The sequence below is a fragment of the Haliotis cracherodii genome, unplaced genomic scaffold (assembly GCF_022045235.1).
Source record: "Haliotis cracherodii isolate W230 unplaced genomic scaffold, xgHalCrac1.p SCAF_23, whole genome shotgun sequence".
NCBI classification, from domain to species: Eukaryota; Metazoa; Mollusca; class Gastropoda; order Lepetellida; family Haliotidae; genus Haliotis; species Haliotis cracherodii.
This window is the reverse complement of record NW_027266279.1, coordinates 12,188,200-12,204,295: the sequence shown is the minus strand read 5'-3', so window position 1 is coordinate 12,204,295 and position 16,096 is coordinate 12,188,200. Positions and strand designations below refer to the sequence as shown.

General features: G+C 44.4%; 1 protein-coding gene across 1 annotated transcript; it reads right to left on the bottom strand.

Moving 5' to 3' along the window:
- Positions 1–324: 324 nt before the first annotated feature.
- Positions 325–4,587, bottom strand: LOC139471993 (uncharacterized). Its single transcript, XM_071254500.1, has 4 exons — positions 1,658–4,587; positions 1,433–1,544; positions 852–1,287; positions 325–680 (listed from the first exon to the last, which is right to left on the bottom strand). The coding sequence occupies exons 1-4, from the start codon at positions 4,585–4,587 to the stop codon at positions 325–327; spliced, it is 3,834 nt and encodes a 1,277-aa protein (XP_071110601.1).
- Between the last annotated feature and the right edge of the window lie 11,509 nt (positions 4,588–16,096).

The window sequence follows — 16,096 nt, the reverse complement described above, 5'->3', positions numbered from 1 at the left end:
ATGACCGGAGAGCATCGGGCGTATTAAAAGCCACGGAGGTCCTGCTTTCTGATTGGTCCGTTCCGGTGTCTGGTCTGAGTCTCCATTTTTCCAAACTGGACCGACCCTTGTGTTTCTTTTCCATAGGGTTAGGCTTGTAGCGTGAGAGAGAAAGCACAACCTCGGTTCGACCAATCAGAGCCCACCATGGCTCGAGCACGGTCTCTGATTGGTCGACAACCCAGGCTTCGGATTGGTCCGATTTCGATCCGTTTTTTTTTTTTTTTTTCTGTAAGGGGTTCATGTCGATTCAGTTTCGATCCCCTTGTCATGCAAAAAAAAAAGTTATAGAAAGTCGTCTCTGTACCCAAAGGGTAGCGTGTCTACAGGTAGGCCTGTGGTGTCGTCGTAGACCACACGTCGCTTGTCGTACACGGTACGATAGTCTTTTCGGGTGGGGCGGGTCACGAGTGCGTTTTCGTGCCGAGGTCCTTTTCGAATGATCTGATGAGGGTAATCCAAACTGATTTTCTCTTCCTCCTCTTTCCCAGACCGTTGTCCCAGTATCAGTCCTTTCATGGTGTCAAAGTTGAGATGGCGTTGGTTTCGGTAATTCAAAGTGAACCCTCGCACTTTGCAGGTCGTGCGCGTTCCATCGGGTCTGGGGTTCATTAACTCATAGCCATAGTTTTTGGGACCTCCTGACACAAACGTCTTGATGGTGTTTCCGTCCAGTTCATCCGTAAACTCACCCAACGAATGACCCAGCTCTGGATTCGCGTCGTGGGGTCGATGAATGTAAATGACGCTGTCCGTGTCAAAGTACAAGACCCTGCGGCCCACCAGGGCAAGGGTCTCGTACAGCTTGAGACGTGCTTGGGCGGTGACCCAAGCAGCGATGGCGACATTGAAATGAGAATGAGGGGTTTGGAATTCTTTCCGCTGGGTATAGGTCACATCCACCATGTGTTCGTTGACAACGGTCACATCCTCGATGGTATTGCGGTCATCCCTCCACAAGGCAAAGTACTGTGCAGGATCGTTCATATAGACGTTCTGACTGTAGTCTACCCGTTGCCCAAACTTGCCCCAGAGCGAATTCAGTTGCATCTTGGCAATCGTGCGGCGTCCTGGATTTTTTTCGATGCGGTCCTTGTCCAACCGAATGCCTTCTTTGTCGTAGATCTCCTGGATGTAAGCGTCGTGATCCGTACATCCTTCGGGGTATCCGCTGGCTTCGAGCTTCTCCTTGAAATGTCGATCGATGTAAGTGTCAAAGAGTCCCACTTGCTGGGTGTCGGGGTCATGCTGTGCAAAGGTGTCAAAATGCCAAACGTCGTAGATCTGAAGCACCCGGTAGTCATACTTCTTCACGGCTTCCTGGAGTTCTACGGTGGCGTACGTCCCCACCCATGACCTCTCTTCGTCCGTGTGCTCGCAGGGGGAGTCTGACCGGGTATCGGCACACGTACGGCACAAAGGACAGAGCAGTTTGCCGCCCAATCTGTAAGGCAGTAGCGGATGGTAGAGTCGTTTCGGGGGTAGGACACGGCATTGGATCAGGCCTTTCAGTTCAAACAACGTGTCCACAGGGGGTTGATGGAGAAGGGTCGGGTGTCCCGTGGGAAACGCTCCGGTCTTACAAATGTAGGGATAAAGGGAACAAATATCGATGTACTTGATGGTTTCACCTTCTTGGGCTTCGTAGCATAATCGCGTGGCATTGGTGCGTCCTCCATAGAAGGCGTCGCGAGGGTTGAGTGGCCCGGGGACGTGACGACAGTGGGGTCCCTGCAAGAAAGCACGTAGAGCGGAGTCCTCCCGTTGCATTTTCGTAAATTCGTGCTCCCACAGGGCGACGACCCGTTTCACCTCAGGGTGTTGACTCAAGAGACTCAAGCGGTAGTGGGTGTCGGTGTAACGGGCTCCCAACGACGTGCCCAGGACGGGATGCGGTTCTCCACGTCGGGTCTTGTGACAGGTGTTGCACCCATGCCAGAAACAGCCCAGGAATTCGTAGACGGTGCCTGTCGCTGGATCGTACCCATCCACGCTGTACCGATGTTGACCCTCTCCACAGGTGAACTCTTTTTCACCGCCATTCCTGGCGTGCTGGAGGTGCAGATGGGGGTCCCTTTCCATCAGAGAGTGGAGCCAGTGCATACAGGCCTGGGAATAGTTTCTCTTGGGTTGGTAGCCTTGAGGTGGAAGAATGGCGATGGTATTGGGTTTCAGGTCGTGTTTTCGGAAGGATTTCATGGTGAACGCAGCAGCTGTCATCACTTCCACAAAGGGATCCATGCCCACCGAGTGGATGGCGTTCTGTCGGAAGTCGGCGCATCCCCGTCTCAAAATGTCCACATCGCTCTGGCAGTAAGCTAAAAGTTCTTCTTGTAAGTCGAACAAGGCTCCTTCTTGCACTTTTTGGGTATGCCACTGGAGGAAGGCTGAGCGTTCCGCGGGAGACATGCCATCGGGATCGTACGTGACGGCTGGTGGATAGGGACCTCTGTAGGTCTGGTTGACTCTCGTATTGAAAAAGTGTGGAAAGTACCCTTTCTTCATTTCTTTCAGCCCAAAGCTCTTGGGAAAGGCTTTCAGGGGGTAAGGGATGAAATTTAAGCTGTCTTCGAAACACAGCCGTCCCAGGGTCATCTGCAAAATGTGTTGGCCATGTCGAATCTTGGTGGGGAGCGTCACCAGGAGGGGGGACAGGCCCTTCAGGATTAAGTGTAAATCATAGGATCGTGCATTGTGGGCCATCACATAAATGCGATCCTCCTTCGGGACTGTATGGCAGGAGGTGTTCTTGTTCTTTGGCTTCTTTGTTTTCTCCACTTCCATGACCTCTTCCACCTCCTCCACCTCTTCCGTCTCCTCCGCCTCCTGCTGGGGTGATGCATGCCGTTGACGTTTGGTAGCGTCCTTTCTTGAGGGGGTGCCATCCCGTTTTCTTTTTTTCCCCAGGGGGGCTGTTGTGCCCTTGCGTGTGCTGTCCTCCTCTTCCTCCGGGTTGGGCTTCTTCTTCTTGGGTATTTCACACAACGTGGTCAACCACACACACACATCATGTCGCGTGGTGGGCCCTCGAAACACGATCTCACGGCTGGGACCATACCCTTCTTCTCTCCATGGGCAGTGTTCGCACAAGTTCTTGCTCACTTCACTGATGCATCGTCCACATCCTAGTTGCACCACGCACAAATTTGGAATGTGTTCCCCCGTGTCTTGCATGCATTCAAAATCGTAGAAGACGTATTGGACGTCGTCTCGTACGTGATGTTGTTCCTCTTCCCCCTCCTTCTCCGTTTCCTCTCCCCCCTCCCCCTCCCCCTCCTCCCCCTCCTCCCCCTCCTCGTTTTCTTCACGGAGAGGCGTCATGTAACAGCGATGGTCTGGGGTCATGGGTTCTCGGCACACCAAGCAGGGATGTTCTTCGTCGAAGCACTCGTGGTGAACCATGGGGGTCTCCAAGACGCGGACCAGCTGAAAACAGTTCGGGCACCTGTGAATCGATTGACAGGCGCTGGGTTTTCCCTCTGACGGTGACTGGAGATGTCGGGTGTAACACGTTGGATTGGGGAACCAACCTTGACATGTCAAGCAAGGGATCCCGAGCTCTTCCTGGGGTCCACAATAGCTAGAGTAGAAGCAGCGGTGACAGCGGTATTCCTTGGTGCAGGGATGTTTTTCGGGATGGTCGTAACGTTTGTCGCAACGTTCGCAGTAATGGTCAGACCCGTAAAAAGCGGACATGGAAGTGATGACATCGTAGTGCTGATCATGATGGTATAGATGCAGCACCGTGGCGTGAGGTGGAGCCTCATCACACTTGTACAACAGTCTCTGACCCACCTCTTGACTGTAGACTTTCAGTTGATAATGCAGGTGGGTCAAGGCCCGTCCCACGCGTGCGAGGTCGTCCAGCCCCCGACAGGGACCTTCAGGCAGGCCAAGGCGTCGAAACAAGGCCCGTGCCCGTAGGCCTTGAACGTCGACGCGATTCGTTCTCATCAGTCTCACTAACTGGGCTTTCCATGCTGGGGTCAAAGGATGGGGTTTGTGGGCATAATGCTGTGCCACCACCAGGGCCCGTGCCAAACAGGATTGATCTTCGTTCTTGATCCGTACGATGCACCTTTTGCGTGTTAAAAAAGCTTCGAGTCCAATCACGTTTTTCACCCGGGGAGCACCACTGCCCGATCCTAGCCTGTCGGGATCTGCGACGTGTACTAAAGTCACATCCATGGTGTCATCGATGTTCAGGTCTTTGTTGGACTGTTGGACTTTTTCCACGGCCTGCAAAATATCTGGCCCATGGAGATCTTCAAAACGTCGAAAGGGAATCCGTATGGGGGTGTTCAAAGCGGGATGATCGATACCTAGACCAATACGATCTCCCTTCTGACCTGACATCTGTTCATAAAAGTCATCGATCACCCTGTCAAATAAAGCTGGCAGTTCCAGGGGGACGCGTTCCGGTGGTACGGTGTCCAAGTAGTCTGGGTTGAAAGTCAAACGATAGGTATGATTAGCAGTTCTTAACCGTCTGGAGCGGGTGGTATCTTTCCTCTCCAAACGATAGGGCGTACTTTGGTTGCTCGTCATGATAACGATGTGTGTCTGATGAACGCCTGTACTCTAAGAGGGTCTGAACGTCTGATGGATGGACAACCCTTCCCCAAAACAGGATCGAAATCGGACCAATCCGAAGCCTGGATTGTCGACCAATCAGAAGACAGCCTCGACCAATCAGAAGGCAGCACCCGACCCGAGTTGTGCTTTCTCTCCCATGGTAAAATCCATTTCCTATGGAAAAGAAACACAGGGGTCGGGTCGTTTTGGAAAACCGAGGTGCAGGCCAGGCCCCGAAACGAACCAATCGGTGCGTTGCGTTTTGGACCAACCAGGAAGCACCCCATTTCGATCCGGTTCTTCCCCCATAAAACAAGAGTGGATTCGAATGGGTCAGTGTCACTTGTAAAATGGATGTGATAAAATCAAGAATGGCTGAAACAAAGAGGAGTGGTACGACGACGACGCGTAGCGAAGATGTGGGAATGGAGGGTACAGATACTCGTGCATGTTGGAGTAAGAGTCATGCCGAGGAGGCGGTGTCACTGCTCAGTCAAACACCATCGCACTATTATCTGCGCTTTGAAAGAAGGCTCGCTTCGTTTGAGACGTGGCCCACGCAAATGTATCAGACTGCTGAGGAGATGGCTCATGCGGGCTTTGTCTACACTCAGGGTGCCGATGGTGTGTGCTGTTTCCAATGTGGTGTGCGGCTGAGACAATGGGCACCCCACGACAATCCTTGGGCGGCACATCACAAGTGGTCCCCAGACTGCGATTACCTCAAGCTAACCGGGCTGGTGAAACACCAGAAGCAACTACAACTACACTATCTCTGCGAAGAGAAACAGAGGTACACGAATGACGTAGCAGAGCCGGCTGCCTAGGAGGACGACGTTTCTCGTGTCCTGCGTTCCCGTTCAAGTTCCCGTTCCAGTTCCCCGTTCAAGTTCCCGTTCCAGTTCCCGTTCAAGTTCCCGTTTGTCTACAGTTGTTGTTGTGAATGGTTCAATCTGTTTCCGCTTCCTGTTTCCAACAAACTTTTCTTTGTTGGACCCACAAGTGGTGTCACGGTGGTCACCCCGATGACATACCCAGATGGCAGCAAGTACCCCTTCGACGATCCTTGTCTTGTCAATAAGCTTGGACATGATCATTCTTCTTGGACAGCAGCAGAAAAGTTTTCTTCTTTCCCAAAACGGCCCTTTTCAGGGCCACCCATCTCACCCAAAAGACAACTTTCTACCTTTGCTTTGCCAAACAATGACAATCCAAAACAAAGAACCCACACCCTCCCCTAGGCCTCTTGGAGGCACACGTCTAAAAATAAAATAAATAGATATAAATATAAATAGATCAATAGAGACACGTGGTACACCACGTCAAACATCACGTGTGCATGAAAACACGTGTCACAGTACGTCTGTCGACTTACACGGGTGTCAACACCTCGGTATCCTTAAATAATCATAATAATACTAATTTGAAGACACACACACACACACACAGGACACCACGTGTACATGACGTTCACATCGCGACACTACGTTTTGCCTGACCACACGCTATTCTATACATCAACGTCAACGTCTGTTTGAAGACATACACACATACCCACACACACACATGCACACATGACATTCCGATTGGCATGGGAGTGACACACACGTACATCACGTAGGCATTCCCACGTTCATGTCTACCGATGAAGGTCCACCTTCCTTTAGCATTCAGACGACCGTCTACCTCAAAAAAAAATACCAAGGCTACCCAAGAAGAAAAAACCGGATCGAAATGGGACCAATCCGAAGCCTGGGTTGTCGACCAATCAGAAGCGGTGCTCGGACCAGGTGGGGCTCTGATTGGCCGAACCGGGGTTGTGCTTTCTCTCCCATGGTAAAATCCATTTCCTATGGAAAAGAAACACAGGGGTCGGTCCGTTTTGGAAAACCGAGGTGCTGACCAGGCCCCGGAACGAACCAATCGGAGCTGCGGTCTGGCGAACCAACCAGGAGGGTGGGTGTCAGTACCTCTCCTATAAAACAACAGTGGATTCGAGTGGGTCAGTGTCACTTGTAAAATTGATTCATCATGATGAGCAGCAGCAACAGCAACAGCAACAACTACCACATGAAAGAAAACTGGGATTTAGAAATCGCCACAGTGAAACAACCTTTGCCCGGGTGGAAAGAAGCATCACCACCACCACCACCATGGTCTCCAGCATGGCAATGCGACAGATGCCAAGGGGGCCTGCCTGTGTACGCCCTTGGCACAAGGGCACGGGATGGGACTTTCGAATGTGTGTACTGTAAGACCATCCTCAAGGACACCTACGTGCGTCGGTTAACGCACACCAGTAGGTGTCCTGTCAGACGTCAAATGAAAGTCCACCCGTGCCTTTGCACCATGGCGTGCACATGCATGTAAATATCAAAACGGCCCTTTTCAGGGCCACCCATCTCTCCCGAAAGACAACTTTCCTCCTTTGCTTTGACGACCCTCCCACCCACCCACCCACCCACACCATGAACCCGTCTCCTCCTCCTTTCCTTCCTTTCCTCCCTCCCTCCCTCCCTTCACCACCACCACCCTCCCTCCCTCCCTCCCTCCCTCCCTCCCTCCACCACCGCCACCCCCTGGAGGCGCGCGCCACCGGACACGGAAGCGCCACCCCTCTTGGAGGCGCGCGCCTCCGGACACGGAAGCGACGCCCCTCTTGGAGGCGCGCGACTCCGGACACGGAAGCGACGCCCCTCTTGGAGGCGCACGCCACCGGACACGGAAGCCACGCCCTCTTGGAGGCGCACGCCACCGGAAACGGAAGCGACGCCATCTTGGAGGCGCACGCGCAGAGTCCCATCATGCACTGCGCAGGTCACGTGACCGGAAGTGACGTCACAGAGGATGTGACGTCACTTCCGGTTCCATAATCCTGAGTGGTTCCATAATCCTGAGGTGTTCCATACCACAGTACTTAACTACTTAGATTTTTATACCGTTGCCAAGCAATACTGAATAATGTGAACATCCATCTGGAAATAACTAACTTACTCTGAAATGTTATTCCTCTCATATTCACATATGCTATAGTGGACAAGCTACACGTTTGACCTTATGAACCGGATGTTACGCGAATACATGCAGTATTGATAGTTTTTTATGTGTCCACTTTCACAAACACCTGATATTGTCAATGTGAGTGCTATCATGGTTGCAATCATTTGTCGTTTTCCTTGGCTTTGTTAAACTTTCAGTTCCCTTTCTTGAAATGGAAATTTGACATGCTACTGTATAAACACAATTTCTATTGAGTATGTTCCATAATGCATTACAATATTGTTCACTCCTCATTCTCAAAATGAATGTTCCCTACTTAAACCAATGGAAAATGTCAAAATAGGAACTGCATCGGACATCATTATTTGTCCATGATGCGTCAAATTTACACATTTCCTCCACATGTCTGCCATAAAATTTTCTGAAAGCTTTACTGGGGCATTGGATGTTGAAACCTTGATCAAACAACTTCTGAGCAAGTGTCGTATGATGCTCTTTAATATTTTGGTAGAAAGAGCATGCTCGATGTACCTCAAAATATGTCCAATGTACACACCTAGGGTTGGGGCTGCAGGAATATTAATATTGCTAGCGAAAGGAATAAGCTTTTTGATGGTTATTGAACGATATCATATCTCCGATATACCTGAAGGTGAAGTTAAACTTCTTGGCCAAATTACCTTGTTTTTGACTTTGCCAAGAAACAAAGCTTCCACCGTTCTTTTTTTCCGTTTTAGTTGAAGAAATTAATCCGCCCTTTGAATATCGAAATATTACTTTGATCACGGATAACCAATCACAGTTCAGAAATGCGTAAATTGCCTCAGAAATTCTTCCCGCTGTCCCTACAGACGGTAGTCGATGCGTTTGTCACGCCAGCAAATCGACTCACTGCATTTCACAAGTACCGGGGGGCAGCCTCAGACAGCCGGGAAGAAGCAAGCGTCTAGTTCTCCTTTTAAATCTGATTTCTCCACCGTTACATACAGATCTTAGGACATCTCATTACAGGACGATATTTCGCGAGCTTTGACCGACCAATGAAATGACTAACAGGAAGTCGACATTAGCCAGTCAGACAGCAACTTTCTCGAGCTTTACGGTGCTGTTTTAGAAATGGCGACTTCCATTCCAGACTGGGCTTTGAAACATATTTTGAGAATGTTCTCGATTCAAAATTACGGATGTCAAGATACAGTGGGCAATAAAGAAAATCATCCTCAACTGAATCTTGACATTTAAAACAAGTTCTTTCCTCGACAGGTCTTCTTGTTTCTACATATACAGGGGCTACCCCACATTGTCTTTGACTCCAAGCCAGATTGTTACTTATATATTTCTGAGCATTAATCATAGATTTTAGATTTCTGTATGAGCGAAGTATGTTTCTACCTTTCCACCTTCGCCACTTCTGTTACCTGGTTTCTGTATATCACTTTGCTTGCACTTTGAAATCGTTACAAAAATGTTTAAAAAAATAAATAAATAAAACGTTGTTTAATAATAGTAATAATAATAATAATAATAATCGACATGATGGAGTGGCTCGATCATTTTATTACTGCAATTATCATCACAATGCTTGAGGTTTTGACACAGAGGTCCATCGATGGTACGACCCAGAATATGTAGACGGCGTTTGGAATAGGCCCTTATACAGCCTCAGACCTATCCAGACCAACAAACCCGATCTTGTCCTTTTAGATAAATCCAATGAAATCATTTATATTATTGAATTTTCTGTTCCCTTTGACACCAATGTGATTGACAAGATTCAGGAAAAACATGGCTCGCTTTCGAAATATCACGCTTGCATCCCAAGTACCAAGTTGTCGTTATAATGATTGAAGAAAGTATGTTCTCTAACATATTTGCTTACATCTTGATTTCCCCTTGGTAAGCCACTGTCTTTACCATTAAAAATATCGTGTTTTTTTCCGCGTATTTCAGGGGAAAATAAACAGACCCAGCGGTACGGAAATCCATAATTCATGTTGTACTCTCGTACTTGTAACAACACAAAAATAAATCGGTGAAGTCCCAGGCGAGAATAGGTCCCCAGCAACCCATGCGTGTCGTGCGATGCGATTAAAAGGAGCGGGTGCCGTGAATTATGCTGAGTGCAGCGTTAAACAAAAGATGAACACACATGACAATGTCCATGACAACTAACCAGCTGCAGATACAACAGTAAAATAAAATAATACTTACCTAATCATGAGATAATACATAGATATAGTTTTCTATTTATTTAAGAAAATACATAATAAGAAAGAAAAGTACACGTATTCAACATATAATGTTATTTATTATAAAATGAATATTCCAGTGAGTGGTCATGTACATTTACACATGATTAACTCCTCCAATTAATGAAAGGTTAATAAACGTTTTGATACGTTCAATTTTATATTCATTTGGCTAAATTGTGACTATGTGTTGGCATAAGCTTTACCACAAACTGATAAATGTCACATATTTTTTTATATTTCACAAAACAAACAATCCCATAAAACCTATGTCATAATAATTCCACAGATGGTTTTATTCATTCGAGATTTGAATGTTTATCAGTTGTGGTAAAAGTATGAAATATGTTTTGTGCCACACAACTATTTCTTATTGGCTACCTGTCACTAACTTTTCACATGCTGGTCATCCGAATGTCGCGATTACAGTTGGAAAAAACATTGCAATTTATAAAATATGCAAAGCATTAAAACACATGTACATTCCTCTGCGGCCCAGTTTGAGAATATGACAAAAGTACATTGATTAATATTGAGCCAATGCGAAATCAATAAGTAATTTTTCACACGAGATGGCGTTCCGATCGACAAACCAGCATGACGTCTGCTCATGAAACGATCGTTTACGTTACTCAATAAAGTGATGATTATGAACAGATTCGTCCTTTGACGTGTGCATTCTCACAAACACATTCTACGGCAACACTGTTCGGTCTTCCAGTAACACAGAATCGGACACACACTGTAGTACGAAAGGTAAGCATTTAATTAATATGTGGAAAGAAAACGGAATGAAGTTGAACCGTAATAGTGTCTAAAAAAATACGACGCGATGAAAGTTAAAAATTTTGGTCGGAATCCGAACGAAATATCAATTCATTATGACCACATTTCATAATCTATTTTTTAAATTAACCCTCCTTACATTAAAGATAACTATTTAAAGAATATAGTACTTAAAGACATTGCAACAAACCGAATAATCAGGGGGAGACTTTATACTGAGGGGGGCGCGAAATATATCGGCCCGGAGGAGATTATATTTCAGAACAGATTCTCCGGGGGAGAATCTGTACCGGTATATAATCTCCGGGGGGAGAATTTGTACGGGGGAGTGTTTATACAGAGACACCGGTAGCTGAAGGGTGCCACTGCTGGGGTAGGATACGCTTCTTTACCCCCTGGATGCCAGGGGGACATATATGTCCTTCCTCTACAACCCTCGCTTTGAAGTCGAATAAAATTCAAAATACATCACCCACACAAATACACTTCACAGTTTTGAATAAGGTGGGAAATTCCCTGTTCTGTGATATCATCCACTGCCATTTTAGTCCAAGCAAAATTATTGAAAATGACCTCTGAAAATTAGGTACATCGTAAATGTCGCCAATTTTTACACATTACTAAATCACCACTCAGGGCGTTATTTACAGCATGTTTTGAAATCTAAATTGAGGATATTTACTCGGAGAAATGAATTTCAAAAATAGTATATTAGTGATCACGGGTATCTGTATTTTATGAAATCACCAATGATCATTCCAAAACGTCTCCGATAACCCGAGAATCGTTTCGAATGTTTTGGAAAATACGCAAACACGAACGCCGAAGTGAACTTTCCGCCATATTGGCTAGTGTTTACCGGTTTTGGGCGCCTGTTTTGGGCGCCTGTAACATCGCGTATATTTCAAACTTAGCTGCCATACACACATCCTTGAATTCCTCATACATTTTAGAATCAAATGACCAATGGTCTTTGTTACCAGTACAAAGTGGCTGGATGAAATCAAGCAAAATATGTCAGGTGTGAAAACGAACGTTGTGCTCGAAAAACTGCACTTGTTTGAAATGTAAACAAAGCAAAATACAGATTTTACACCGTGTAGCATTTTCTCCAATTTAGAGCTATCCATTCGTCTAATCTTTCAAGACATTGGCTCAACATTTTCAGAATATGCACGGGAAGAGAATAGTAGGAAAAATTAGGGTATTTAAAATAGATACATTGCAATGATTTGATATTTTCAACAGAAGTTGTCAAAGTTACCGTCCTGTGTGATGCTATGACTGACCCAAAATCACGCACAACGACAACGGTATTTATCGGAATTTCTGCCTATTTCGGTTCTTTTCGATGAAGATTATAAGAACAAATAACAGTACATAGATTGTCAGAATGTTTCTGACTACTTACATGTCACATTTATGGCACATTTATGTATATGCGATCCCTGAATCAACGAAAGTCCCCTCGTAAAATCCCGCGTACTGTTGACAGTGAACACGTCATTTTGTTAAGTCGGTCACAGGTAGTTATGTCATACGTCAACACTGTTGTACATATTTGGTAATTTCTTTGAGGTGATGGTCCTTGAATGAGAGTGCACACGATCATTTGTCAATGTTCAAAATGATATCATACGCAAATATAAGCCACAACATGTATGAACGAATCTTTGATAATCTCCTGTTTGTTTGAACATTGTTTACATAACAATTGATAGGTTTTTAGTGTCGAATACGATATTTCTTTCCTTTGGACAAGTGTTACAAGATGAAGCGTAAAGGTAACTGCAGCATGTACGTATTTCTTGGGATGTGTAATAGTCAATATCATAAGTTCATAAAACCAATGTCTTTGAATAGCTGTTTCATTTTATTTTATAACTAAAAATGAATAGTTCTATGTTACTTTGACAAAATGGATAATATTTTTCGTAAAAAGATATGCACACATTTCTGAAATTGTCTTGGTCTTGGAATTTAAAAAAAATAAATTTGTCGTTTGATACACAGAGCCGTGATAGCTAACGATTCGCCAGGTGCGTGTTAGCCACAAACAATTTACGAATTATTCCTCTTGTTTTGCATTATATAATTAATGGGTTCATTCTTTTTTCAATATTGTGATCACAGGATATTAAACTGTTCACTTTATTTCTCCAGGAATTGTAAAATGTATAAAATTAAACCCATGCCAAGTACTCTAGCTGTTGGTTCAACCGGATACGATTATCCTGATAAGTCTATACCAATAGAGCTTTCTTCGCATCTTTCAGTGTGTAATTCTGAGACAAGATGAAGAGAAATAATAACAATGTCTGTCCAATATTGAATATAATTTGGTTGTTTTGAAATATTATTTTGTGTATTTCATTACGTAAATTGATGCCAAACAGGTGCGTGTCTTGTCAAATTAAGACACACGATAAACTAGCTAATTGTTTACATATTCAAAACATTATTTAATTGGTAAAAGCAGTCATTTTATGTTGTGTCGAAAAAGCGCCAAATTCCGTTTTACACATCGAGATTTTCCATATCATGAACGAAAATTAGGGGAGATATATATTAATCAAAATACCAGAGTCATCTTTCTCCGACGTTATCAAAGACATAAAAACATCCATGACGTCAAATAGAACGGTGTTATTCTTTTGGGTATTTCATTACAATTGATGATAAGGCTAGTGCTCCATTAATAATGGTGCAACATTAGTCAAATTACACTTATACATTCAGGAGAATGTTGGAATCTAAGGACTAAGTTATAGGTTAGATAGCGCCATCCATTTCTCTTTTACCAGTTTTTTATCAAGCACGATTTTCGTTTTTTTTACAACTAAACGTATACAGTTTCTTTATCGATATTTGTGTTGGAATAGTTTGGTTCCTCGTGAACAAAACACCACGAAAATATATTATCCTTACCCACAGCTAATGCTCACCAAGTGACCTGAGTTACAATAAACTAGTGCTAAGCTTAGCGGAGTTATGCCCCCTTTTCTTTGTGCGTGTGTAGCCTCTCTGTCGCCTTTTGATGTCATAGAGAAAAATCAGTTTTCGTCATTTACGGCAAGCTATTTTTGGCATTGCATGTTTGACATACGCATATAACTGCATTTGGTATATAGTTATGTCGTTCAGATATTAGGCAGTATTTTGTTCGCTCACAGATTCCGTGAAGCTTGTAAATAAAAAAAATCGTCGCACAGTACTTTTATCGGTGTACGATAAAAAGCGGAGAAATTTACTGTTTTTCAAGATAGAAAAAATTCTCGGGCAACACTTAGAAGTGTTTTTTTTAAAACCGGTTCAATATTTGCAGTTAACTTTACGCCATCAAATAGGAAATTTAATATTATCCACCTCTGCATAATTTTATAGCCAGAGGTAGATCGGGTGCCGCGTGAGCGCAATTCTCGCACAACCTTCACTTTTCCGATCTTATGAAAATGTGCGTCAGAAAAAAAAACTCGGCATCCAGAGGGTTAAATACACTGTTCGTGCAACCTTCGTACCCTTTTCATACACTGTTCTTGCACTGTCCATACACTGTTCATAGCTTTTTACACACTATTCATACACTGTTCTTGCCCTGTTAGTGCAACCTTCATACGTACTGTTTATATACAATTCATACACTGTTCTTGCAATGTCCATACACTGTTCATAGCTTTTTACACACTATTCATACACTGTTCTTGCCCTGTCAGTGCAACCTACATACATACTGTTCTTACACTATTCATACACTGTTCTTGCCCTGTTAGTGCAACCTTCATACCTACTGTTCATACACTATTCATACACTGTTCTTGCCCTGCCCATAAACTGTTCTAACTATGTCCATACACTGTTCATGTTCCGTTCATGCATTGTTCATACATATTTTATTTCAAATTTCAGCAGATTCAACATGGCAAAGATCAAAGTCTTTCTGCAGTGTGCGCTCTTTGCGGCATGCGTGGGAACATCATTGCTTCTTCTTGGATTTGGTAAGTTAATAAGTCGCTCTCAACACTCATCTTAATTTGACTTTGGCCTGGAAGTTAACATGTGCGCCTTGTGCAGTAGAATACTATTTTTTCTAAATTTTAGATTTAAAAAATACCAATCGCAGAAGAAAATATGTTCTCCTAACATAAGCTATTAAGTACAGGAGGTGTTAGCAACTTTAAAAACACAAGTAGCCCTTCTTCGACATTCCTTCGGAGCCACTATGATCTTAATAACCATTTCAAGGTGTTCCAAGACACTTTCCTAAGTCCAACAAGTACCAACTCAAAGGATTGTGCAAGTAAACGTGAATAAATAGCTCTCAATGGATGATGCAATCATGTTTCACAATAACCTAATAGATAACTTAAAGGTTGGCAGACCAACGTGGCATGTGGCCAGAATTGATAATCACAGACTACAGAAATGCAAATGTTTCAATCCACACACTCATCTGTGATGAAAACGTTTGAAAGACTGTCCTTGTAATGACTGAACTAATTAAAGCCCATAACAACAAATTTAGTTCCAGACCATGGCGTAACATATATAGTCACACATCGTTTTGTCGTAAACCTGCAAATCTACAAATTGCCTCAACACTATTACCAAAATTAACATTGTATGAAATATAAATTCCAACGCCATAGAGTTATCCGCCGAAACAGAATAAAATGGGTTTGAAAGGAAAACCTTGGCTGAAACCTTCTGAACCCATATGCGCAGCATGTACGGTGAACCCTTAACAGTTTGCATGTATTGAGTAAACTAATTCCACACTTACCAAATATACAAGCAGACAGCCTATTATTGCAGGAATCAAATTGCCTAGGTATCTCTAGATTCATAAGGGTTGACGAAGATGGATAAATTGGCTATCCAACAAGTGCATCCAACTGAAAGGGTGAACTCTGACAGCCAACCCTGCGGACAGGGGTTGGGGGTGTTATTATTGATGACCGACGACTCACCACACGTCACATGGTCAGTACAGAGGTATCTCGCATGAGAGTATTCTGAACTGTGGATGACAAAGGTGTACGAAGGCTTCTGACTCCTGATCAGAAACGCTTCAGTTTCATCGTCTCTCATGTCGATTTGATGCAATGCTAACTGATTTTGTTGACCTATTAGTGACTATGAATGAGTTTTGGTCTCTACGGTATAAGAGGAAGAATGAACTCGAATGTCCCATCAGCTTGCAAGGTGATTGCTTCTGGTGGACCAATAGTAAGCAAATCTCAAGGCAAGGTCGTGGACAACTCACCAAAGTGCCAGCGCAATGCACCAGTGCACATGTCGCCTTGTTGTTGTTAGGGATACAATGCATCACACTGACCTTGAACATCCGAAATTCACCAGATTTTGCAAGGTCAGATTTCTACCTCTTCATAAACTTGAAGAGCTGGGGTTTCGAGATTATGCACTTATTAAGCGACGGGCATGTGCGT

Bases quoted from the DNA above. Each gene is read 5' to 3' on its own strand.
- LOC139471993 (XM_071254500.1), bottom strand. From the start codon at position 4,587: ATGACGAGCAACCAAAGTACGCCCTATCGTTTGGAGAGGAAAGATACC. The intron at 1,545-1,657 runs GTACATCGATAT...TTGAACTGAAAG, and splicing joins CAAGAAGGTGAAACCATCAA to GCCTGATCCAATGCCGTGTC. The intron at 1,288-1,432 runs GTCAGACTCCCC...ACCTTTGCACAG, and splicing joins CGTACGTGTGCCGATACCCG to CATGACCCCGACACCCAGCA.